Source organism: Hyperolius riggenbachi, chromosome 7, assembly GCF_040937935.1.
Source record: "Hyperolius riggenbachi isolate aHypRig1 chromosome 7, aHypRig1.pri, whole genome shotgun sequence".
NCBI classification, from domain to species: domain Eukaryota; kingdom Metazoa; phylum Chordata; class Amphibia; order Anura; family Hyperoliidae; genus Hyperolius; species Hyperolius riggenbachi.
In genome coordinates this window covers 10,423,039-10,447,919 of record NC_090652.1, presented here as the reverse complement: position 1 = coordinate 10,447,919, position 24,881 = coordinate 10,423,039, and the positions used below count along the sequence as shown (strand labels likewise).

The 24,881-nt window shown below is 45.5% G+C and overlaps 2 protein-coding genes across 3 annotated transcripts in view; both read right to left on the bottom strand.

The window, feature by feature from the left end:
• Positions 1–24,881, bottom strand: part of RGS11 (regulator of G protein signaling 11) — a 216,460-nt gene that overhangs the window by 70,374 nt on the left and 121,205 nt on the right. For both annotated transcript variants that reach the window (XM_068243575.1, XM_068243576.1), the window contains exons 8-12: positions 20,237–20,318; positions 11,861–11,929; positions 9,052–9,081; positions 7,445–7,506; positions 5,506–5,619 (exon numbers count right to left, since the gene is read on the bottom strand). In XM_068243575.1, coding sequence (XP_068099676.1) covers positions 5,506–5,619; positions 7,445–7,506; positions 9,052–9,081; positions 11,861–11,929; positions 20,237–20,318 — 357 coding nt within the window. The remainder of the gene's footprint in view (positions 1–5,505; positions 5,620–7,444; positions 7,507–9,051; positions 9,082–11,860; positions 11,930–20,236; positions 20,319–24,881) is intronic.
• LOC137524086 (NXPE family member 4-like) overlaps positions 1–24,881 on the bottom strand; it is a 405,433-nt gene that overhangs the window by 340,256 nt on the left and 40,296 nt on the right. The gene's annotated exons all lie outside the window — the stretch shown is intronic.

Here is a 24,881-nt window from a genome sequence, read left to right as displayed (position 1 = left end):
GGAGCCCTCTTATTGGCTCCAGGACATCATCTCCTTAGTTACAGTATTTCGGATCCGGATACCCGCAATATCTGCGTTAGAATCAGAATCCGTTTTATTTCGCCAAAGTACAGCAAGAGCTGTAATCGGAATTATTTGTGGTACACATGGCATAGCAGAGTATAGACAGACAGAGTATAGACAGACGCACAACACATACAAAAATAGAAATGCAGTAGTCAGTTCATATCGGCCATTTCACTACTGTGCAAGTACAGTCCGGTAAATAATAAAGGTGCTGGTAAAAGGCCACCGAGTCCATTTTCGGATAAAGAACCAGGGCAGGCAGCGGCAGGAACCGGCTGACCGACCCAGCAATTAGAAATGCAGGTCGGGCCGGGGAAGGTTGGAGTTCAGTAGCCGAACAGCTTGGGGGAAGAAGGTGTTCTTCCGCCTGGAGGTTTTGGATGGTATAGTCCTGTATCCACCCAAATATCCGCAGATAGCTATCCGGATTTTAAAAAAAACTCCCGAATCCGAATCGGATAACGTAAAAAAGTTTGGATATCAGGAATCCTGATGAGCAGCACTGGTCATATGTCTATATATGTATTATGTAGTGCAGATATCCTAGTCTAGGGCTAATTTAGTGCCAAGCTAATTAAATTATCAGTATGTTTTTGTGATGTGGGAGAAAACCCACAGTCCCCAGAGGAAACCCACACAGACACAGGGAGAAGATACAAACTCCTGCAGATAGTGCCCTGGCTGGGATTCTAACCTGGGACCCCACGCTGCAAGACGAGAGTGCTAACCACTCCACCTCTGTAGCAGATGAATGATCTCCTAGGGGAAAACTCAAAAGAAAACGTGAATTGCATATGGGCCATAATCTCTTTCATCTTCTCACCTTCTGGCTGACAGGTCTTCTTTATCACCTGTATTGTTGTGTGGAGACCGGTTCTGCATTTGTTGTTTTTGTTTTTATCTCTGTCCAAATTCTACAGAGACATGCTGGTTCTCTTTATTTACAGATCCAGGCGTCCGACCTTCCTGCATGTCCTGCCCTGCTACAGCGTCATCAACAGCTCTGCCTTCAACCTCGTATCTACAGTCCGCCACACATGGGTGGAAACGTATGACTGGTAGATCTGATCCCTTGTACAATTTTTTTTTGTCGATTAGTTAATTTTCTTCGATTATTCCGTTTGATCAAATATAAAGATTTTTCCAACATGTCTAATTAGGTTTTTCTAGATAAAAAAAAAGACTCTTTTTGACATTCATTTGAGTTGATCGTGTTGGTCGAATACACGGTAAAATCGAATGAAAATTGATACAATAAAATGATCCAGTTTTAAGGAAATTCAATAAAAACGATAGTTTCTGCAGAAAATGTAAATCTTTTCTTTTATTTGAGTAAAAAATCTGATCGGATTTCCCATTTTTTTTCCTCTCAGGGGTGGTGGAAATTTCTCATCAATGTTTTGCAACATTGTACAGCATGTGGTAGACTGACAGTTTCGTAATGTAGAGACACAAGCAATTTTTTCTGAGATTTTAATCATTCTTTTTTCATAATTGGGGAAAAATTGAACACACAGATTTTCTCAAATGTAACAATCCATCAGAAAAATTGATTGTAAATCTTGAATTGAAAAGACATGTGTCGCTTGACGGACTTGTACACACGGCAAGAGTGGCAATGCAATTGCTCCAGAGCATGCGCATGTCATGTGAAACGTTTCTTTAGCTTGAGCGCACTGTTTTCGATTGACATGATTGTTTGGAATAACGGTGTGTGTGTTTCGACAACATTGTTTAACCATTTCAGCCCGCAGGGATTTTTCACCTTATGCATCAGAGCAATTTTCACCTCCCATTCATTTGCTAATAACGTTATCACTGCTTATCACAATTTATTGATCTATATCTTGTTTTTTTCCGCCACTAATTAGGCTTTCTTTGGGTGGTACATTTTGCTAAGAATTATTTTTTTATAAATGCATTTTAAAGAATAAAAAATTGAAAAAAAAAATCATTATTTCTCAGTTTTCGGCCATTATAGCTTTAAAATAATACATGCTATCATAATTAAAACCTATGTATTTTATTTGCCCGTTTGTCTCGGTTGAGACACCATTTAAATTTTGTCCCTATCACAATGTATGGCGCCAATATTTTATTTGGAAATAAAGGTGCATTTTTTCCATTTTGCGTTCATCACTATTTACAAGCTTATAAATTTAAAAAATGTTCGTAGTATACCCCCTTCAAATGCATATTTAAAAAGTTCAGACCCTTAGGTAATTATTTATGTCTTTTTTTTTTTTATTGTAATTTTTTTTTTACATAAAAATTTTTATTTGGGTAATATTTTGGTGTGGGAAATAAACAGTCAATTTTTAATGTTATTACCGTATATACTCGCATATAAGCCGACCCGCATATAAGCCGACCCCCAAGTTTTACCCCAGAAAGCAGGAAAAAGTCATTGACTCGCAAATAAGCCCACCCTCCACCCCCAGTATGAATAGCCAGATGTGACCCCAATACTAGGCAGCCCCATTCCCCACAGCCATGTGTGCCCAACAATGTTAGGCCCCGTTCACACTTGCGGTTCGAGTCTGCAAGTGTCCGGGGTCCGGGTCCGGGGGCCGCAAAGAGACCGTATGGGTCTCTGCGGTGGCCACAAGTTGCGCCGGATGCATGTATCAGTTCCGGCTACAATAAAGTAGCCGGAACTAGATACATTGCAGTGCCGGAAAGGCACCGCAAGCATGGGGGATACCGGCGTGTAGTCCGGGCCCCCCAAGTGGCATAGGACCGGTGCTGGAAGCATCTGGTCCTATTGCCAGTGTGATGAGAAACATCCGTTTCTCATTACACAGCATGGGCCGCATGTCGGGTCAGGATCCGGCCCGGGTCCGCAGCCGCACCGGGACGGATGCCAAAAATGGAGCATGTTGGAAAAAAGCCGGATCGTCCCGGAGCTGCGTTCCCGGATCGGATCCGGATCTGGACGGTCGCACGACTGTGAATGGATACATTGATTAACAATGTATCCATTCACCATCCGCTGTGTACGGAGCGTTCCGGGTCCGGGGAAGCCGGACCTGGAACGCTAATGTGAACCGGGCCTTAGGCAGACTCCCTTCCCACATTGTGATCAGAGTATTTAGTAGTGACCTGCTATGCAAAGACAAGCAGGTCCAACAAACTTGTCACAAGAATACATTTGTTACAGCAGACTGAGAACAGCAATGGTGCCTCCCTTGCTATTTAAAACAATAGGGATCACAATGATTCTCTTCAATGTGATTTCCCCCCCAACTGTGCCCATGCACCCCCTCCCACCCTAGTACATCTGTGTGGCTATTAAAAAAGGATGTACCCCCGCTATGTCCGTGCCCCTCCCTGCTGGAATGGTACATGCATATAATTGTTTCCTCCACGAGTCTCTGCCCCCTACCCCCGTGATTTTCAGAGCTTTCTGCACTTACTTGTCCAGTCCTGAGCCCCCGTAATGATGTAGAGGGGTGCCGAGTCCCAGCGCCACATGTCCGGAGCCCCGTAATGCTGTCTGCGGTAGAGGAGAGCTGAGTATCAGCATCACATGTCCGGGGATTCCCTTCTTCACTGTGTCTCAAGACGCCACTAGATGGCGTCATAGATATGAGACACAGTGAGAGCGTCAGAGAAGAAGGGAATCCCCGGACATGTGATGCTGATACTCAGCTCTCCTCTACCGCAGACAGCATTACGGGGCTCCGGACATGTGGCGCTGGGACTCGGCACCCCTCTACATCATTAAGGGGGCTCAGGACTGGACAAGTAAGTGCAGAAAGCTCTGAAAATCACATGAAGGAGATTCGGGGAGGAATCCGCAGTCGGAGAGGAGGCAGATACCGCAGGGGGGAAAACAGTTTTAACATGTACCGCTCCAGCGGAGGGGGCACATACCGGAGCGAGGGGGGACACTTTAGCATCATGACTCGCATATATGCCAAGACCCCCACTTTTGGGCCACTTTTTGGGGGTCAAAAATTCGGCATATATGCGAGTATATACGGTATATGTGTAAATTGTAATGTAAAAAATATGTAGATGTAGTTTTACTATTTGGCCACAAGATGGCCACCTTGAGGTTTTTTTTCTGCTTGTGCTTCTCGCTAACCGGAAGCACAAGGATGACGCAGAAAATTTTACGTGCAGAAAGACTGAAGCCTCTTGTAAGAGCGCTTCGGTTTTTCTGCTGGGGACACGGATCGGTGATCGGGAACCATGTTCCCATTCACTGATCCCAGGGCTACCAGGGGACAGCACGGGGGCATGGGAGCGCGCCCGGGAGCGCGCCGAAGCACGGCACCACAGCAGAGCAGCTGCCCGGATGTGAGCTTCACGTCCGGGCGGAAGAAATGGTTAAACTACTTGGGCTATGCCACACAGCTAACCAGCAGCTTGTTACTTTCCAAGTGGCAATTCTTTGAAATGTGTTGAACTCTCAAAGCAGCAATTAGTTTCAGTGTCAGAGTCGCCCATATGACAAAGCTCTACATCCTCCCCACTCATACATCTTACATGGACACCTTCTTGTCCCGCATGGACGCACTAACCCTAAAGGCGGCCACTAACGGTCTAATTTGTAGCGAAACATCGTTCGAGCGATCAGAAATTCTGATCAGATTGGTTGTAAATAATCTCCATTGATGGGCACAATCGATTACAAATGATTATAAAAATAGTCGTCCGATTGGATTTTGGTCTAACCAAAATTTGGATTTTCTAGTTGGTTGCGATAGGAAGCAAAGATTGGTTCGTTGATGGTGTAGTGAACGGTTTTTCTCCCAATCAGAATGATCTGATCACTAAAATGATTTTTCGCTAGAAATGTAATCGTTAGTGGCCACTAATGATGCAATCTTTTTCATCCAATCTTATCACTTCTATGTAGTATAAGGTAACTGCCTAAATTATCCATTCCATATATTCACTCAGTTTACTCTTCTACTGCATAGATTTGGTAAGATTGGATGAAAATATCAGATCATTACGGTACCATTTTCTGTTTAATTTTCTTTAAAGCGTAACTGTCGGGCATAAAATAAAAAATCAATTCTTTATTTTTATCTGGTAAACAAGTAATAAGGATGCTAATCAGGCAATCCAAAGGTTAAAATCTTTATTACTTTTCTTGTTCATAAATGATCATTCCCCAGTTTACCTGACCCTTACGTTGCCGCACAAAGGAAGTTGCAAGACATTCTGGGTTGTCTTTTTTTGCTTCTGTACGTGGAGTCTGAGGGGAAATAAAGAAGCAAAAAAAGACAACCCAGCATGCCCTGCAACTTCCTTTGTGCGGCAACGTACCAAATAAGAGTCAGGTAAACTGGGGAATGATCATTTATAAACAAGAAAAGTAATAGTGATTGTAACTATTATGCTGTTGCTAATATTTTAGAGCAGAGAGGAAGTTCTGAGTTCAGGTGCGCTTTAACAAAGTAATCGGCTGTGGACTGTACTTACAGAGGGGCGTTTAGCGCCCAGTATGTGACGTCGTCTGTGATCCATGGATTGCTGGGAAGGCAGCCGGACATGATGGGGTCGTGGGGCAGATACTGCTCTGTGAACTTGATGAAGCTACAAAACAATGGAACAACCAATCAACGGCACGACAAAGAGAAGTCCAACTGAAAGAGTTGCATTGCTTGTTCTGGACAGGAATAGGTCCAGCCTGATCTATCACCAGGCCTTGGCAAATGTTCGGTGACCCCTCCAGGTTGGTCTGGCTGTGAACTTTCTGAATTGATCTAGGTCTTCTATATATTCGTTTGGGCAATTACCTCTGTGGTGATATGGAGGAACCCTTAAAGGATACCCGAAGTGACATGTGACATGATGAGATAGCCATGTGTATGTACAGTGCCTAGCACACAAATAACTACCGGTATGCTGTGTTCCGTTTTTTCTTTCTCTGCCTGAAAGAGTTAAATATTAGGTATGTACTGTAAGTGGCTGACTCAGTCCTGACTCAGACAGGAAGTGACTACAGTGTGACCCTCACTGATAAGAAATTCCAACTATAAAACACTTTCCTAGCAGAAAATGGCTTCTGAGAGCTAGAAAGAGGTAAAAAGGGGAATTTCTTAACAGTGAGGGTCACACTGTAGTCACTTCCTGTCTGAGTCAGGACTGAGTCAGCCACTTACATACCTGATATTTAACTCTTTCAGGCAGAGAAAGAAAAAAAGGAACACAGCATAGTTATTTGTGTGCTAGGCACTGTACATACACATGTCTATCTCATCATGTCACATGTCACTTCGGGTATCCTTTAAGATTTCAGGCCGTGAATTTCACTGTTGAATTTGTTTTCCCCTGCATTCCAGGACGTGAAATTCAAGTCCTGCATTGAAAGCCTAAGGTGGCCACACGCCATACAATTAAAAGATCCAATTTTATATCAATTCGCTAAATACGTTTGTTTATCCTGAAAAATCTAGAAATCTGATTAATTTTCCCATTTTTTTAGATTGGACGTCTTGGAAAATTCAGACCAATTTTATCAAGAATTGTATGGATTGTGACATTGTATTCAACCAGAAAAAGACTGTATGTACAGTAACTATTCAGTATATGCCAAACTTTATTCACTTTTTTCTCTTAATTTTTCTAACCAACCATTTTTTTTGTAGTTTACGATCTATTTTCCCAAAATTGCGGCAATCTCAAAAATATTTGTGTGGTACCTCGAAAATTCTGATCGAATTCTCCGATCAAATTTGGAAAATTGGATCAGAATGCTCAAATTGAATAATAATTAAAAAATGTATGGTGTGTGGCATAGATAGGGGGAAAGCTGGTGATAGGTCGGTGTAGTAGGTAGGGTTTTTAATGTAGATTGCTGAAGATAGCCAGCTTTAGAGGACAAGCCGTACGTTTTCATGGAATGTCTATCTGGCACATTGAGCTGTCCATCTCCTGAGAATGTTCTCCACATTGGTGGAAAGATTCAGAGGAACATCTTCTTTCAGGTTTAAAAGTTAGACCAGCATTCTATCTAAGTTTCTGGTTATGATTATGCACAATGAGAAAACTGTCAGTAGACCGAAATCACAGCTCCCAACTGTCCCTCTGTCCCTCTTTCCTCCTTATGTGTCCCTCTTACAGGACTAATGTACAGATCGGTGTAAATATATGTAATTTATCTACTATAAAATGTGTTTGACTCTAAACTTTATTCCCATCCTTTAAATTGTTATTATTATTGTTAATATGAAGAATTATGAACCAGGATAGAAACGATGAGTGTGGTTTGAATTATAAAACAGCATAATGTCCCTTATGAAATCTTTATAGTATGCATGACTAGGGGCGTGACTGGGGCATGGCTAGGGTGTGGCTTAAGTGTACCTCTTTCTTATCTCAAAAAGTTGGGAGGTATGAGAAATACAGACTTGCTCACCCTTCCAGACAGATGGAGGATTTCACCCTTGTCCGTGCCATGGCCTTGGCCAGGTATTCCATCTGTCAGGAAACGAAATAAACACAACATGGAGGTTTATTGAATGTCAGCCCTGTTCCTTCGAGGCTTTCCACAGACAGATAACAGCGCATTGTTCGCTGTGACGCAAATGGCAGATATCGCTAAGTTTACCCCATGCACTATGTCTCCTCGTGTCACCATTTCCCAGCATCATTCTCTATACATAGTCAATGTTTTCTTTCTTCTATACATCCATCTAGAGGCGTAGCTATAGAGGGCAAGGGGGACATATGTCCCCGGGCGCAGCACTGGCTGTGGCACCCCCACATGTGAGATGAAACTTGCTGGTCACCTGAAGTACAACTGCTTCTCTCCCTCTGCAGAGGACTGACAAAACGTTAATAACAGCAGGGGAAGCGGCACATCTGGATATCTAAAGGGGGGGGGGGGGGCACATGTGGCTATCTAAAGGGAAGGGGGGTACATCTGTCTATCTAAAGGGGGGGCACATCTGGCTATCTAAAGGGGGGGAACATCTGGCTATCTAAAGGGGGGGCACATCTGGTTATCTAAAGGGGGGGCACATCTGGTTATCTAAAGGGGGGCACATCTGGCTATCTAAAGGGAGGGCACATCTGGCTATCTAAAGGGAGGGCACATCTGGCTATCTAAAGGGAGGGCACATCTGGCTATCTAAAGGGGGGCACATCTGGCTATCTAAAGGGGAACACATCTGGCTATCTAAAGGGGGGGGGGCACATCTGGCTATCTAAAGGGGGGGCACATCTGGCTAGCTAAAGGGGGGGGCACCTGGCTATCTAAAGGGGGGGCACATCTGGCTATCTAAAGGGGGGCACATCTGGCTATCTAAAGGGGGGGCACATCTCGCTATCTAAAGGGGGCACATCTCGCTATCTAAAGGGGGGGCACATGTGGCTGTCTAATCTAAAGGGCATACAGGCATTGCTATCTAAAGGGGGGGGGGGGGCACATCTGGCTATCTAAAGGGGGGGGGGGCACATCTGGCTATCTGAATGGGGGAAGTGGGCAGATTTGGCTAGCTAAACAGCATTTGTACATTTGGCTCAACCCGTCATGGCCCATTTTTTGCATGGGGGTTGCAAAAACAGTTTTTGTCCCAGGGCGCTGAAAACCCTAGCTACGCCTCTGCCTCCAACATACTTTCCTTTAAAAAAATCATCTGCCTCCCCCCTCCCCCCCCCCAGACACATACACAGATACACGCTCTACTTACTCAGGGCTTACCTCTAGGTCGTCTCTGCTGCTCCTGCACGAGAGCACTGCTGTGAATCACCGCCACGTGGTCCGGAGTGTACTACGCAGGTGCAGAACTACTGCATCTGCACAGTACACCGCGGACTTGATTGACAATGGCGATCGTGCAGGCACACTAGCCTCTGCACCATTGGGCAGGGGGGGGGGGGTCCTGATGACTCCTTTAAGCCTCTGACATAACCCAACCCAACTGAACACCGGTCATTGTTATCTTCAAAACGCCTGTTATCCTACACCACCAGATACAGGACAGATCCCAGAAACTATCACAGTATTGAGAGCAGGCCTACCTCTCTTCTGTAGTAATCTGCATTCTTTCCCTTAAAGGAAGAAACAAAACAAACATCTTCAACTCCTTGAGGTTGAAAATATAAAACACAGAAAATATTAAACTGTAGGCAGATGAGAGAGTTTGAAGGAGAACCCACTATATGTTATGGAACTGGACATAGAAATAATGTGTTATTGAAACATTTTTTTCTTTTAACCACTTCAGGATCAAACGAATTTTCACATATCAGCACTGCTCCTATTCATTCGCCAATAACTTTATTACTACTAATCACACCTAAATCATCTATATATTGTTTTTTTCAGGACAAATTAGGCTTTTAGCGTGTGATAATTTTGTTTAGCAATGACCTTATTTTCAATGCATTTTAAAGGGAAAAGAAGGGGAAAAAATAGAAAAACACACTATTTCTCCATTTACATCCATTATAGCTTTATAATAATTAGTGCTAACTATAAGTTACAGTAAACTACAAATTTTATTTACTCATTCATCCTGGTTATAACAATGCTTAGATTATGTTCCTAGCACACTGTATGGTGACAATATTGTATTTGGAAGTATATTTGTCTTTTTTGTTGTTTTTTGCTTTCTCATTTTACACTATTGATTATTATAAGACATTATTTGCAAAAATAATAGTAATATACCCTCATTACATATATATTTAAAAAGCCAAGTTCCTAAGGTAACAATATATGTTGTTTCTTTCATATTCTGTCTGACTTTCTTTATGTTAGATTGAGTTTGTCCGTATCTATTTTTTATGTGATGTGTGTTCAAGCTCTAAGACCCACCAAAATATATTCTACAACTCGTCACGGTTAACCACTTCAGGACTCAGCCTTTACCCCCCTTAAGGACCAGCACTGATTTCTAAGATCTGTGCTGGGTGGGCTCTACAGCCCCCAGCACAGATCAAACACCAGGCAGAGCGACCAGATCGCCCCCCTTTTTTCCCCACTAGGGGGATGATGTGCTGGGGGGGTCTGATCGCTCCTGCCTGCGTGTGGCTGGCGGGGGGGGGCACCTCAAAGCCCCCTCCACCGCAGGATTCCCCCTCTCCCTCTCCTCCCTCCCTGCCCCGGAGATCGGAGGCTGCACAGGAACGGATCTGTCCTGTGCAGCCTCTAACAGGCTCCTGCCTGTCATGTGACAGCGATCCCCGGCCGCTGATTGGCCGGGGATCGCTGATCTGGTACAACGCTGCTACTGTTAGCAGCGTTGTAAAAATGTAAACAAAGCTGATTATTTCCGCTTGTGTTTACATTTAGCCTGCGAGCCGCGATCGGCGGCCCGCAGGCTATTCACGGAGCCCCCCGCCGTGAATTGACAGGAAGCATCCGCTCGCGCGAGCGGCTGTTTCCTGATTAATTAGCCTGCAGCCGGCGACGCAGATGTGCGTCGCTGGTCCTGCAGCTACCACTTTGCAGACGCGCGTTATGAGTGCTCGGTCGGCAAGTGGTTAAAATGATACCACATGTGGCTCATTTAATAACAAACTTGTGGTGCACTCTCCACAACTACAATGGACGTTTATAAACGTCCAGTTGTCATTAAGTGGTTAAAGAAAAGTGTGGTTTGCAAAAGTTATTCTCAGCAGTCAGGAAAATAACTGTTTTAAACGAATAGGGACAGGGATTAGCAGACATAAAGACCACCCCCCCCCCCCCCCCCATCCCAGTGTAGCAGATTCTTCTGCTTTGGGGGCAACATAAAATAAGCACTTTGACACATTGCTGCAAAATTTGGAGTCCCTGGGAGCCTCTGGGGTCCCTCAGGATTTCTTAGGGATCGTACACACCTGTGATAAATGTCGCCAGGCAGGGGTTGTAAGCCGGTGTCAGCCATTGCAGGGCTGACACTTTACAGACGCGTCACTAGCCTGTAGGCTAGTGACATGTTCTGTTCCTATGCAGTGGGGCCAGCGGAGAGGAACAGTTGTGATGTCAAGTGGCAAGTGAGGTGAGTGAGGAGAACAACTCTCAGCTCAGCCAGTAATTGGCCAAATCGATCTGCCTTGCTGATTGCTAACCGTGGCATCAAGGGATGTTGTATGAAGTCATAAGCCAGGACAGATCGCTGCCCAAATGGTCAAGAGGGGTTGGGGGCTGCCGCCGTATATACCCTGGTTGACATCTCCAAACATCTCCTGATATCGCCATTCTCCAAGCTTCTGATTTACCAAGACCTCTCCAAAAATTTCAAGCAATCTCGTCTCATCCCTAAGGTGGCCACTAAAGATACAATTTGCCTAATGATCGATTTTGAATGGTCGTTTGATTCCACTACTGGACAAAATTATCCTAAGCAATCTGATCAGATTAATGAAATCGATCCAAATTTTTGGTTTGATCCCAACAATCTGATCGGATTGGTTAGGAGATTTTTGTCCATTAGTGGTCCCAAACGATCATTTACAATTGTTCATAAGAAGAATCGTCTGTAATCGATCGTTAGGCAAACTGTATCATTAGTGGCCACCTCTAGGGGGAATGGCATGGTTATAGGAAGCCCTGTACATAGAGATCATGAAAAGAATAATGCTGTGCGGTCACATGACTGTGACTTTGGGAATGGAAAAGGTAAGATCTGCTCTTTTTATACTCCAGTTAATTTATTTGCCCATAATAGGGATTTAAGTAAGATCTAACGAACGCTATCAAGATAAATATTTTGCCATTTGGAACACACTAATGAGAGTTGGGCTATCGGCCTAGAGACACGATGGCTCCAGTCCAGGCTGTTACATTTTATGGAAGAAACAACAAATGAAGAATGATATGATATCAAGTAAACACACTTACAGCCTGTATCCTTCCGGTGTAGCCGTTCCCTCGCTCCGGTCCGTATTCCATCACGTTCAAACATCCCGGCTAAAAAAAAACCATAAAGACAAAGAAACGCAAATATTAGGTCTACAAAAGTAAATCCATATAATCTGCATTCTTCCTCTGAAGGCGACCCACTCGGTGAGAGGCAATTGAGGAATCGCCAGACTCTCAGGCATGGCCAGCTTTCAGGCAAGGTCACAAAGGCCATGGCCTAGGGCATCGGGAATCAAGGGGCGGGCTGGCACACTCATGCAGTCAAGCTGCCAAACATGTGAACTGCAGCAGTCAGGAAAGTGTCTGGGACTCGGGATGAAGAAGCAGAAAACGTGGACAGCTTATTGTTTGTGAACTGAGCTGTCACTCATCATCACCATTGACCACTCTTTGAGTCTAACTCCGCCCTCCATCAAGCTCCAACCTATCAGAGCGGAAAGGGGGTAGGGCGTTTGCTGTTTGTCAGAGGGGTGGTTAGTGATAATGGCCTTGGGCAGAGGACCTTAGCCCACTGACGCAGTTGTGTCCGCTTTTCAGTTACACATCAATGTTACAGATGCTGAAAAGCGGACAGAAGTAGACACAACTGCGATAGTGGGCTCAGGCCCTTAGGCTTTGGTCCAACTTCGAAGGTTGACAGCATACTGTTTGGCCAGATCCAAATACATACATATTTATGGAGTACCAAAATCCACCTAAGGTCAAGTCCTTGTGGAATGTCCTCTTCTCCCAACTCCAGTACAAACAAGGCAAAGAAACAGCAAAGCTTAGTAGGACAGTTCATCATTTCTAATCTGGGGAATATTTATTGACACCTTTGAGAATGGATTTTGTTATCAGCATTTCTTATAAGAATTTTTTTGGTCAATTCACTAAAAACAGAAGATTGTCCTGCGTAGGGTGGATGTTGACTGAGGGCTGAGTAACTGAGCTTGTTCAAAACTGCACAGTGGCCTGCAGAGCGCAAGTAGCTGTCAAACACGAGGGGCAAGATATTTCTTTATACACCTTTGCCTGCCATAAATACTTCTTATTAACCCTCCTGGCGGTATGAAAAATTCCGCCGGGAGGCAGCGCAGCAGTTTTTTCTTTTGTTTTTCTTTTAAATCATGTAGCGAGCTCAGGGCGATCTCCGATCAGGAAATACCATTCAAAGAACGGGATTTCCTGGAGGGCTTACCCCGTCGCCATGGCGACGGGGCGGGATGACGTCACCGACGTTAGCGACATCGTGACGTTATTGGGAGTCCCGATCCACCCCTCGGCGCTGCCTGGCACTGATTGGCCAGGCAGCGCACGGGGTCTGGGGGGGGCGCGCGCCGCAACGGATAGCGGTGATCGGGCGCAGGGCGGCGGCGAACGGTGTGCTGGCGCAGCTAGCAAAGTGCTAGCTGCGTCCAGCAAAAAAAAAATTCTGTAAATCGGCCCAGCAGGGCCTGAGCGGCACCCTCCGGCGGCTTACCCCGTGTCACACACGGGGTTACCGCTAAGGAGGTTAATTAACTAAAAATAATGAACTAAAAACTAACCCAAGGTCTCAGGTCTAACATTATCTTGGGAGACCAGTAGATGTAGACAGAGGCGTAGCTAGGCTTTTCAGCGCCCAGGGACAAAGACAGTTTTTGCGCCCCCCTCTGGACAAATTGGGCATAGTCACGCATCAGAATGTGGGTGTGATCATGGGTGGAGCCAAATGTACAAGTGCTGTTTAGATAGCCAGATGTGCCCCCTTCCCCCCATTTAGATAGCCAAATGTGCCTCCAGTCCCTGCAGAGGGAGGGAGAGAAGAAGGGGCACTTCGGGCAGCCAGCGAGCAGCCTCTCACGCACTTGAGGGAGAAGGGTTACCTTGCTACCTATACTGAAGGGTGAGGGGGTCGTCTGGCTATCAAAACGGAAAGGGGGGGTGGGTCATCTGGCTTCTTATACTAGAGGGAAGGGGGAGGGGTCATCTGGATGCCTATACTGAAGGGAGGGGGAAAGGTCATCTTTCTATCTATGCTGAAGGGGGGCGGCTGCTGACAGTAGCCTTAGGCGGTAAAGAGTACAAATCCAGCCCTAAATGCTGTAGAGAGCGCCCCCTAGTGGTTGCAGCTCTGGCGCTTTGAGTCCGCCAGGAGAAAAGCGCAATATAAATGTTATTTGTCTTGTCTTGTTATGGGTTTGACCGAAAATGGATCAAAACTATTGGTCGGACAGTACTGACGATCTAGGTTGATTGGGAACAGGCCAGTGACAGTGGTAGATATCCCATAGCGTTACACTGCACCAAACACTGCAATGCTGAGATTCGATCAATATACAATAGAATCCCCGCTGGAATCGAATGAAAGACGATGTCCTGTGTGTGGGAGGAATCAAGTCTTATCTGAAAGGAATCAATCGTTTTGGAACATTGGGCAAAAATCTATAATGCTGGGAACACACGATACAATTTCCTGTCCGATTGACGGGTAATCTGACAGGAAGTTGCATCATCAGGAAGTGTACATGTCCACACTGCTCCTGAGCGATAAAAGGATACATTTTCCTGTGTTAAAGTGGATCTGAGGCAAACGTTTACACATTGCATAATTGTGTTCCTTTCCTATTGTTTATAGGGCATTCCTCAAGCCAAATACTTTTTTGTTTTTGTTTTAATACTCTAATTCCCTATAAACTAAATAAACCACGCCCACAGGTTTTCAGAGAGCCTTGGCAGTAGCAAGGGCTCATGGGAGCTCAGTCTGGGCAGGAGGAGGGGGAGGTGTTACTAGCCAGAGATTTCAGAGGCAGAGGGGAGGAGGAGGGGGGATTAGGCTGATGGCTCAAGATACAGATAAGCCTGCTTTTGTGTAATGTTTACAAACAGCATGGCTGCTGTCATTGTATCACAGGAAGAAATAATCATATTCTATTAAAGCTGTTTGCAGCTAGATATGCTGTGTAAACCATGTAAACCTTAGATAAGTTATATACACACGTTACTTGTTATAGTTAGTTTTTCATCTCGGATCCGCTTTAACTTCAGAAAATTGATCCCCAGAACCTGCTTCGAACATGTCTGTGCCTCAAGCCCAGACGCTCCAGGCCTCATATCTCTACTCTACAAAAACGCAATTTCCTCTTCCAATCTCCCCAAACAACACTACATCACCAGATGGGAGAAAGATCTCAACAGCAACCTAGAAACTGAAGACCTGCAGTATATCTCCATCAGTTCAGCCCTGGTAGAAACGCAATATAAAGTATTACTTCGGTGGTATTTAACACCAGATCGAATTGAAAAATTTAACCCTAGCCACAACGGTTTATGCTTCAGGGCTTGTGGCCAGAAAGGCACCTTTCTCCATGTATGGTGGTCATGCCCAAGAGTCCGCAGATTTTGGAGTAGAGTATATCAAGTTATATACTCCTCAGTCAGACTACAAATCCCCAAACTCCCTGAAGTAGCCCTACTGGGTATAAAACCCATAGGCATATCTAATTCTCAATATAAATTATTAATGCATATTTGTCTTGCTGCTAAGCGAGTAATCGCCCGCTCTTGGAGATCCCCCGCACTCCCCTTACATATTTTCAAATGCAACCTCAGTCACGCCCTCTGTTTCGACAGAATGAAAGCTATAATAAATGACACTCTTTCCCAGTTTAAAAAGGTCTGGAAACCTTATTTTATACAGTACGCCCACTGGCTTCCTGGGTCACTCACAGCTGTATAACCTAACCTAAAAAAGGCCTCTTCTAAGCACTTCCCTTCCATACGAATTAAAAATCAAGATGGGATCGGTAGTAGCTCGGCACCCTTTTTCCCCTTACCTTCTTCCCCCTGACACTTTCTTTCCCTCCTTTCATTCCTCTCTCCTTTTTTTTCTTACCTTTCCCCTGATGGTCTCTGCTCCATCAGGAAGATGCAATATAGAATGGAATTATTTATATAAAGATAGCTAAATACAAGGAGTGGCCCATGGGTCAGCTCATAATGCCAACATTTAACACCCCCGCGACCCCTGGTCTACACAAAAATTTTGAAAGGTACAAACAGTCAAGATCATTGTGCCACCAACTCTGCGTGGTGGTCCCCCTTTCCCAAGCACTTTTGTATTAAGTTCAAAGTTGACTAGGGATGTCAGTAATTGACGCCATAGTGCTACTGACGTCCAAAATATTTTCATATGTAATAATGTCTGCCTTTGTAGATTTTGCTGTACCTCAAGTTGTATTTAAATTTACACTTGGTTGTTATCTGTACAACACATTTTGATATTGCACTGTTTTACTGCTTTTATTCAAAAACCAATAAAAACCTTTTTGAGAAGAGAAAATTGATCCCGTCATCAAACAAAAGCAGATCAGGCATGACTGAAATAATCGTCCGATTTCCATCCATCAGACGGGAAATTGATTCATGTATACCCAGCATAAGTGTATGGCCAGCGCCAAGAAATCGGGGGTTGCAAAGTATAATAAAATCCCTCCACAGTAGTCATTTTGGGTGGAATAATATTCTTAAATGTAACTTTCATTTATTTTACACGTTATCCGTGATGGAATCTATGCTACAAAAGCCACTGACAACGAGAAGACAATAGACTGAATTTCACCCAAAATATGTTTTGTGCCCCCCCTCCCCCTTCTTTATAAAACGAAGCAATATGTATAGCCGCAAGCTAAATAACTAAGTGGTCTCTACCGCTCTCCCTCAAGAATCTAATCCTTCCAGCTTAAAAGTAGATCACTTCAATAAATGATGGCTGAACGCGCGCCAATGACGGAGGCTATATTTAGTTTAATAAATAAAAAAATCGAGCTGCGTGTGTGAAGAACACCGCAGGAAGCAAATTATACACATCTAATTATACACCGCTCGACAAAAACCTTTAATAAATATAATTGTGCGAGACGTGAGATCGCAACGCTCGCCCCTGACATTGAAGAGGAGATGAGACGCGACATCAATGTCATGAGAAGGTCACATGAACCGCTGTCGGGTCGATTGTTCAATTGCCTGTGCGTTTTACCCTCTTTCCTTCGTTTTTTCCTTACGGATCACAAATGTATGTCCTACTAAATGACGGCGCAGATGAAAGACGCGCGTGGGAAGCGAAATGTTATAATTTCCTGAGGGGTACACATGTGACTGCGCTGCGAGTGTGACTCAAGCTCCAATACTTTGTTTCAGGACTTTCATAGCAATATCTATTGATTTCTACATACTGTTTATTATGTATCGGTATTCTGTGCGTGAAGATTTATGTTAATACTGCGCCAACTACAAGAGAGCAGCCCCTGCAAAAACAGGGAGACCCAGAGCTGCATGGGGGCCCCGACAATTACCAGGGCGGTGGAGTCGGAACTAAAATCATCCAACTCCAACTCCTCAGTTTATGAAACCACCGACTCCAACTCCAGGTACTCAAATTGCTCCGACTCCACGACTCTGACTCCTTAGTGTAATACTTACCAGGGCTGTGGATTTAGTACAAAAATCATCTGACTACAACTCCTGAGTCCTCAGTTTAGGAAACCACCGACTCCAACTCCAACTCCGACTCCAGGTAACCGAAATTGCTCAGACTCCAACTCCGACTCCACAGCCCTGACAATTACTTCACTCCCTCAGATACAGGCAGGTCCGTTTTTAGGCATAGGCATTACAGGCCACTGCTGGCTCTCCTTATATGAGTGTAATCACGATACATGTTGTAGGAGATGCTGGGCACTAGGGCGAGTGGTGAGCAGACAGGCGGAAGCACAGCACTGGATTCCATAGGAGAGGTGAGAGCACAGCTTCTGCTGCACTATACTCTGCATTTACACACTGGGCTGGGGTAGTGCAGGAAGGGGATGGGGACAGACAGGATGGTAGCACAGGCACAGCACTGGACTCCAGCAGAGAGGTGAGAGCACAGCTTCTGCTGCACTATACTCTGCATTTACACACTTGGCTGGGGAAGTGCAGGAGGAGGATGGGGACAGACAGGATGGTCACACAGGCACAGCACTGGACTCCAGTGGAGAGGTGGGAGCACAGCTTCTGCTGCACTATATTCTGCATTTACACACTAAGCTGGGGGAGTGCAGGAGGGGGATGGGGACAGACAGGATGGTCACACAGGCACAGCACTGGACTCCAGCAGAGAGGTGAGAGCACAGCTTCTGCTGCACTATACTCTGCATTTACACACTAAGCTGGGGGAGTGCAGGAGGGGGATGGGGACAGACAGGATGGTCACACAGGCACAGCACTGGACTCTAGAGGAGAGGTGAGAGCACAGCTTCTGCTGCACTATACTCTGCATTTACACACTAAGCTGGGGGAGTGCAGGAGGGGGATGGGGACAGACAGGATGGTCACACAGGCACAGCACTGGACTCCAGCAGAGAGGTGAGAGCACAGCTTCTGCTGCACTATACTCTGCATTTACACACTAAGCTGGGGTAGTGCAGGAGGGGATGGGGACAGACAGGATGGTCACACAGGCACAGCACTGGACTCCAGCAGAGAGGTGAGAGCACAGCTTCTGCTGCACTATACTCTGCATTTACACACTAAGCTGGGGTAGTGCAGGAGGGGATGGGGACAGACAGGATGGTCACACAGGCACAGCACTGGACTCCAGCAGAGAGGTGAGAGCACAGCTTCTGCTGCACTATACTCTGCATTTATACACTGAGCTGGGGTAGTGCAGGAAGGGGATGTGCAATGAAATGTGGCAGGACCTCCGGATTGTTTGTATCTCAGGGACTTCCTGTATTTTTATTTGGGTGGGGGGGGGGGGGGTGACACAGAACTTCTTGCCTGGAGTGACAAAAGGGCTAGAAACGCCCCAGGATACTGCGGACTACACTTCAGATGATACAGAGCGTAAACGTTTTTTTCCGCATGCACTTGCGGTGTTTGTGAGTATACACTACCCACATTTACTGTTCCCATACTCACCCTAACGATACTGCACCATAAGGGCTCCTGCTCTCACCTTCTCTATCAGCCAAGGACGATCTTCTCCCTCGTGAAGGGATCGCCTGAGAACTGTACAGACATAGAGTCTCACCTGCCCACCTGCACAGGGAAAGGGCTACTCTGTCAAAGACTCTGCAGAGGCCACAGGGAGCATCAGTTAAAGGATACCCGAAGTGACATGTGACATGATGAGATAGACATGTGTATGTACAGTGCCTAGCACACAAATAACTATGCTGTGTTTCTTTTTTTCTTTCTCTGCCTGAAAGAGTTAAATATTAGGTATGTAAGTGGCTGACTCAGTCCTGACTCAGACAGGAAGTGACTACAGTGTGACCCTCACTGATAAGAAATACCCCTTTTTACCTATTTCTTGCTCTCAGAAGCCATTTTGTGCTAGGAAAGTGTCTTATAGTTGGAATTTCTTATCAGTGAGGGTCACACTGTAGTCACTTCCTGTCTGAGTCAGGACTGAGTCAGCCACTTACATACCTGATATTTAACTCTTTCAGGCAGAGAAAGAATAAAAGGAACACAGCCTAGTTATTTGTGTGCTAGACACTGTACATACACATGTCTATCTCATCACGTCACATGTCACTTCGGGTATCCTTTAAGATGGGGGTAGACACCTTGGCCACTATTGCGCCTGTGCAGGCAGTCCAGTGTAAATATTATTGTGACTGCTTGTTCAGGGGTGCCAGCGCTGGCAGAGCAGGACGAAGGAAGCCAAATTAAGATGCAGAGGTAAGTATCTGTGTTTTTTTCTTTTTTTATAAAGTCACAGGTGTATTTTAAATGACTGTACTATCTGAAATGAAGGTGGCCTATTTAAAAATAATAATAAAGGATTCTTACAGATATGAACCTGCAATCATACCTGCTGCTGGCAAATATAACAAGTCATATTATTTCACGAAGCAGCGTGTGAATTCAGGGATATATTTCTAGGGAAACTGTCCTTGGAAATAAGGCAAAGCTGGCCACTGTGGTAGCGGAGGATTCACCTTCTTGCAGCAGGGCCTAGATTTCCTGACAGGCCGCAAAGGCCATGGCCTTGGGCGGTAGCAGGCTGAGGGGCGGCTGGACATGGAAGAGCGATTGCTGCAAATGGAATACAAAGCTAGCAAATAAAAAGCAATACATGGAAACAGGGAGCTGCTGCCTAAGGGACCTGTACAGAACTGAAGGAAGCTGTTGTGCATGAATGTTGGACATGGAAGAGGGGGCTGCACATGGAATAGGAGGGGTTGCTGTACATGACTGTTAGACATGGAAGAGGGGGCTGCACATAGAATAAGGAGGGCGTGCTGCACATGGAAGGGAAGCTGCAGGAAAGCTGGTCTAGGGGCATAAAAAGTATAAATCCGCATTGTCAAACACAGAGGTGGGGCGTCATGGCGACCAACTCACCGATGGCTTGCAGACCAGCCAGTAGGCCTGTTCTTGGCACTCGATCACTATGCGGTCCCCTTTCCTGCGTTGTTTGGCAGCCCTGTGAGCAGAAACATACCACAGAGAATTACAATCTACGATCCAACATCCTGTGCAGAGGTACAGAGTCTGACATTACATTATTTTGTAATTAAGGAAGCATATAGTATGAGGCTATACGTCAGCTGATTGGACCGGAGTGCTTTTGTAAAGAATAAAGGTAGTTCTGAAAATACCCCATGAGGAGATGGTCTAGTCTAAAACCTGTCAGGTCTGTCAGATTTGTTACTACCTGGTGTAAGTGACAGCAACATAGAAAAAAAGTAATTTATTGTTCATTTTACTCTGGGTGAAATGTACACTATTTTACAATAGTGGTCCTCGTAAGGGAGCTTGGAATGAAATTACAATCCGCGATTCATGGTTCCGACTCACTTCCTGCGCAGGAGGTAAAGAGTCTGACGTGTAATCTCATACTACATGCTTCCTTTTAACTTATTCCAGTGATATTGCATAGTTAAAGGAACGACTATTGTGAAAAAATGTAAAATTGTGAGTACACAAATATAAATTGTAGTAAAATGCACTAGAAATTACTTTTTTCCTATGATGCTGTGTCACTCACAGTAGGTAGTGAAAATCAGACAGGTTAGGACTGGTAATCTTTACCTTGTTAGCTGCCCATTGCTGTATTACAGACACAAACATACCAATTGTTTTAGATAAAAAAGGACACTTTTAACCACTTAAGGACCAGGCGATTTTGATGTAATCTGTGCTGCGGGGGCTCTCCAGCCCGCAGCACCGATCAGCTGGCAGCCAGGGCGACCAGACTTCCCCGCTTTTTCCCCCACTAGGGTGATGTCCTGCTGGGGGGGTCTGATCGCCGCCGGCTATCTGTGTTTTGCGGGGGGCTCTTCAAAGCCCCCCTCCGCAGCGATTTCCGCCCTCTCTGCCCTTCCCTCCCTCTCCCTCTCGCTATGGGCGGCGCAGGACAGAGATCCATCCTGCGCCGCCTAAGATAGGCTTCAGCCTATCAGATGCCGGCAATTCCCGGCCAATCAGAGGCCGGGGATCGCCGATCTCCCTTACGACGCTGCTGCGCAGCAGCGCCGTATGATGCAAACAGCGGGGATTTCTTCCCCGCGTGTATACATTTCGCCTGTGAGGCGTGATCGGAGGCTCGCAGGCTGTTCACGGAGACACCCTCCGTGAACTGACATGGAAAGGCCACTCATACGAGTGGCCGTTTCCATGTAATGCCACTTACGACCTGCCAACGCCTATCGGCGTTAGGCGGTCGAGCCTGCGGGGAAACACTGACGATTCAGCCTGAATTCGGGCATAGTGAAAACGGGCCCTAATTGTCTAGTGGCAAGTGGCCATAAATACACACTACAGCAGTACTAATTAGTAGCAGGAAAATGTAACAAATAAGAAATGCAAAAAAATTGCTAAACTAAATTGGCCTGGAGCACTTGCTAGCCTTTAAATAAATTATCTGCTAAAGGGTTAACCATGAACTCCCAGAATGTAAGTGATGAACGTTCTAAATACGCTGTGAAAGACCAAATCCCGCATTTAGCAGGCGGACGCGGATAATCAGCGTTCCAGATAGGAAAATCTTTCAGATATTTTCATGGAGGTGGAAAGGGAACGTTATTTGCACGTCTTATTTGAGAAAGAGACCTGGCAGCACGTTTTCGTATCTCCGCCACGCCGCCAGCTCTATTAACTTTCTACAAATATGGTGTGTGGAGCACATCCAGCAAAGAATCGCGGAAATCCTACACATTGCCATGAATCTTTTATGGGGGGGATTTGCATGAATATTTAATGGGCGGCTTCTGTATTAAGTATAGCGAATAAACACTTTACTTATTCATGGAGTTTTAAAGTGCTCTTAAAAGGAAGGAGGGGATTGAGGGGGGGTCTTTGGTGGTATTGCAGATAAGAGCTGTATGTTGGCTGTCATAGGAGGGATGTATAGGAACCAGTCTATGGATCGGTCTCCATAAGTGTGCCTTGCTAATGGCGATAATAAACACTGGCAGTCAGGTCGGTTCTAGACTTTTTGCTGCCTGAGGCAAACTTGTGAGGACGGCTCCCCCTGATTTGAATTGATCGCACAGCACCCAAACATTTGCCCTGCATACTATAGCTGCGGTGCGACCAAAAGAAACCCAAACACCCTCAGCATAGGTAGGTAGGTAGCCAGGTCTAGGTGCCCGCCGTATAGGTTAGCCAGGTAGAGTTGCCCCCAGTGTAGGTACAGGTATAGTTGTCCCCAGTATAGGATGCCAGGCATAGGTGAGCCCAGTATAGGCAGCCAGTATAGTTGTCCCCAGTATAGGTAGCCAGTATAGTTGCCCCCAGTATAGGTAGTCAGTATAGTTGTGCCTAGTATAGGTAGCCAGTATAGTTGTCCCCAGTATAGGTAGCCAGTATAGTTGTCCCCAGTATAGGTAGCCAGTATAGTGGTCCCCAGTATAGGTAGCCAGTATAGTTGTCCCCAGTATAGGTAGTCAGTATAGTTGCGCCGCGCCTAGAATAGGTAGCCAGTATAGTTGTCCCCAGTATAGGTAGCCAGTATAGTTGTCCCCAGTATAGGTAGCCAGTATAGTTGTTCCCAGTATAGGTAGCCAGTATAGTTGTCCCCAGTATAGGTAGTCAGTATAGTTGCGCCGCGCCTAGAATAGGTAGCCAGTATAGTTGTCCCCAGTATAGGTAGCCAGTATAGTTGTCCCCAGTATAGGTAGCCAGTATAGTTGTCCCCAGTATAGGTAGTCAGTATAGTTGTCCCCAGTATAGGTAGTCAGTATAGTTGTCCCCAGTATAGGTAGTCAGTATAGTTGTCCCCAGTATAGGTAGCCAGTATAGTTGCGCCTAGTATAGGTAACCAGTATAGTTGTCCCCAGTATAGGTAGCCAGTATAGTTGTCCCCAGTATAGGTAGCCAGTATAGTGGTCCCCAGTATAGGTAGCCAGTATAGTTGTCCCCAGTATAGGTAGTCAGTATAGTTGTCCCCAGTATAGGTAGCCAGTATAGTTGCGCCTAGTATAGGTAGCCAGTATAGTTGTCCCCAGTATAGGTAGCCAGTATAGTTGCGCCTAGTATAGGTAGCCAGTATAGTTGTCCCCAGTATAGTTAGTCAGTATAGTTGTCCCCAGTACAGGTAGCCAGTATAGTTGTCCCCAGTATAGGTAGTCAGTATAGTTGTCCCCAGTATAGGTAGCCAGTATAGTTGTCCCCAGTATAGGTAGCCAGTATAGTTGTCCCCAGTATAGGTAATCAGAATAGTTGTCCCCAGTATAGGTAGTCAGTATTATTGTCCCCAGTATAGGTAGCCAGTATAGTTGCGCCTAGTATAGGTAGCCAGTGTAGTTGCGCCTAGTATAGGTAGCCAGTGTAGTTGTCTCCAGTATAGGTAGTCAGTATAGTTGTCCCCAGTATAGGTAGCCAGTATAGTTGTCCCCAGTATAGGTAGCCAGTATAGTTGTCCCCAGTATAGGTAGCCAGTATAGTTGTCCCCAGTATAGGTAGTCAGTATAGTTGTCCCCAGTATAGGTAGTCAGTATAGTTGCGCCTAGTATAGGTAGCCAGTGTAGTTGCGCCTAGTATAGGTAGCCAGTGTAGTTGTCCCCAGTATAGGTAGCCAGTATAGTTGTCCCCAGTATAGGTAGTCAGTATAGTTGTCCCCAGTATAGGTAGTCAGTATATTTGTCCCCAGTATAGGTAGCCAGTATAGTTGCACCTAGTATAGGTAGTCAGTGTAGTTGTCCCCAGTATAGGTAGCCAGTATAGTTGTCCCCAGTATAGGTAGCCAGTATAGTTGCGCCTAGTATAGGTAGCCAGTGTAGTTGTCCCCAGTATAGGTAGCCAATATAGTTGCCCCCAGTATAGGTTAGCCATCTAAGTGCCCCCAGTAGGTAGCCAGCCTGTCCCCACCCTCCATCCTGAGGGTTACCTGAAGAATTTGTTGCAACTGCGTCACACCACCCACTGCCTCAGATCAAATGGATCCAATAACTTGACCACCCCCAGAGTCCAACTAAAAACCTTTGCAGCCAGAGCTTTCTGTCATGCTGCCTCTACCCTGTGGAATGCCTTGCCAAACTTAATCAATACAGCTCCAACCCTGGGCACGTGTAAATTAAAGCTGAAAGGCCACCTGTTTAGTCTGGCATTTATAATCACATAACTTTCCCCTGAACACATCACTATGTACTGATCTGAGACAAGCTGATGCACTTTGAGTCCTACAGGAGAAAAGCAATTTACAAATGTTGTTGTTGTTTTATAGTTTTGTTTCATGAATCTTTGTTGTAAGGGAAGGAAGGAGATTGAGCCGGAAATAAGAGGTAATTATGACTTGACAATAGTTCCTCCTAATCCATACGTGTCAAACTCCGGCCCGCGGGCCAAATGTGGCCCTCAGAGCCATTAAATTTACCCCGCAAATGGTTTCCCCACTTTGCATTATGTTTGGCCCACTCTAGACCACCAGGGAAGCTATATTGGTGGTGAAGTTCTAGATCACCATGGAAGCCATATGGGGAGGTGGGGAAAAGCACTAAACACCGGGGAACTGTATAGGGGAGGGTGGGGGTCACTAGACACCAGG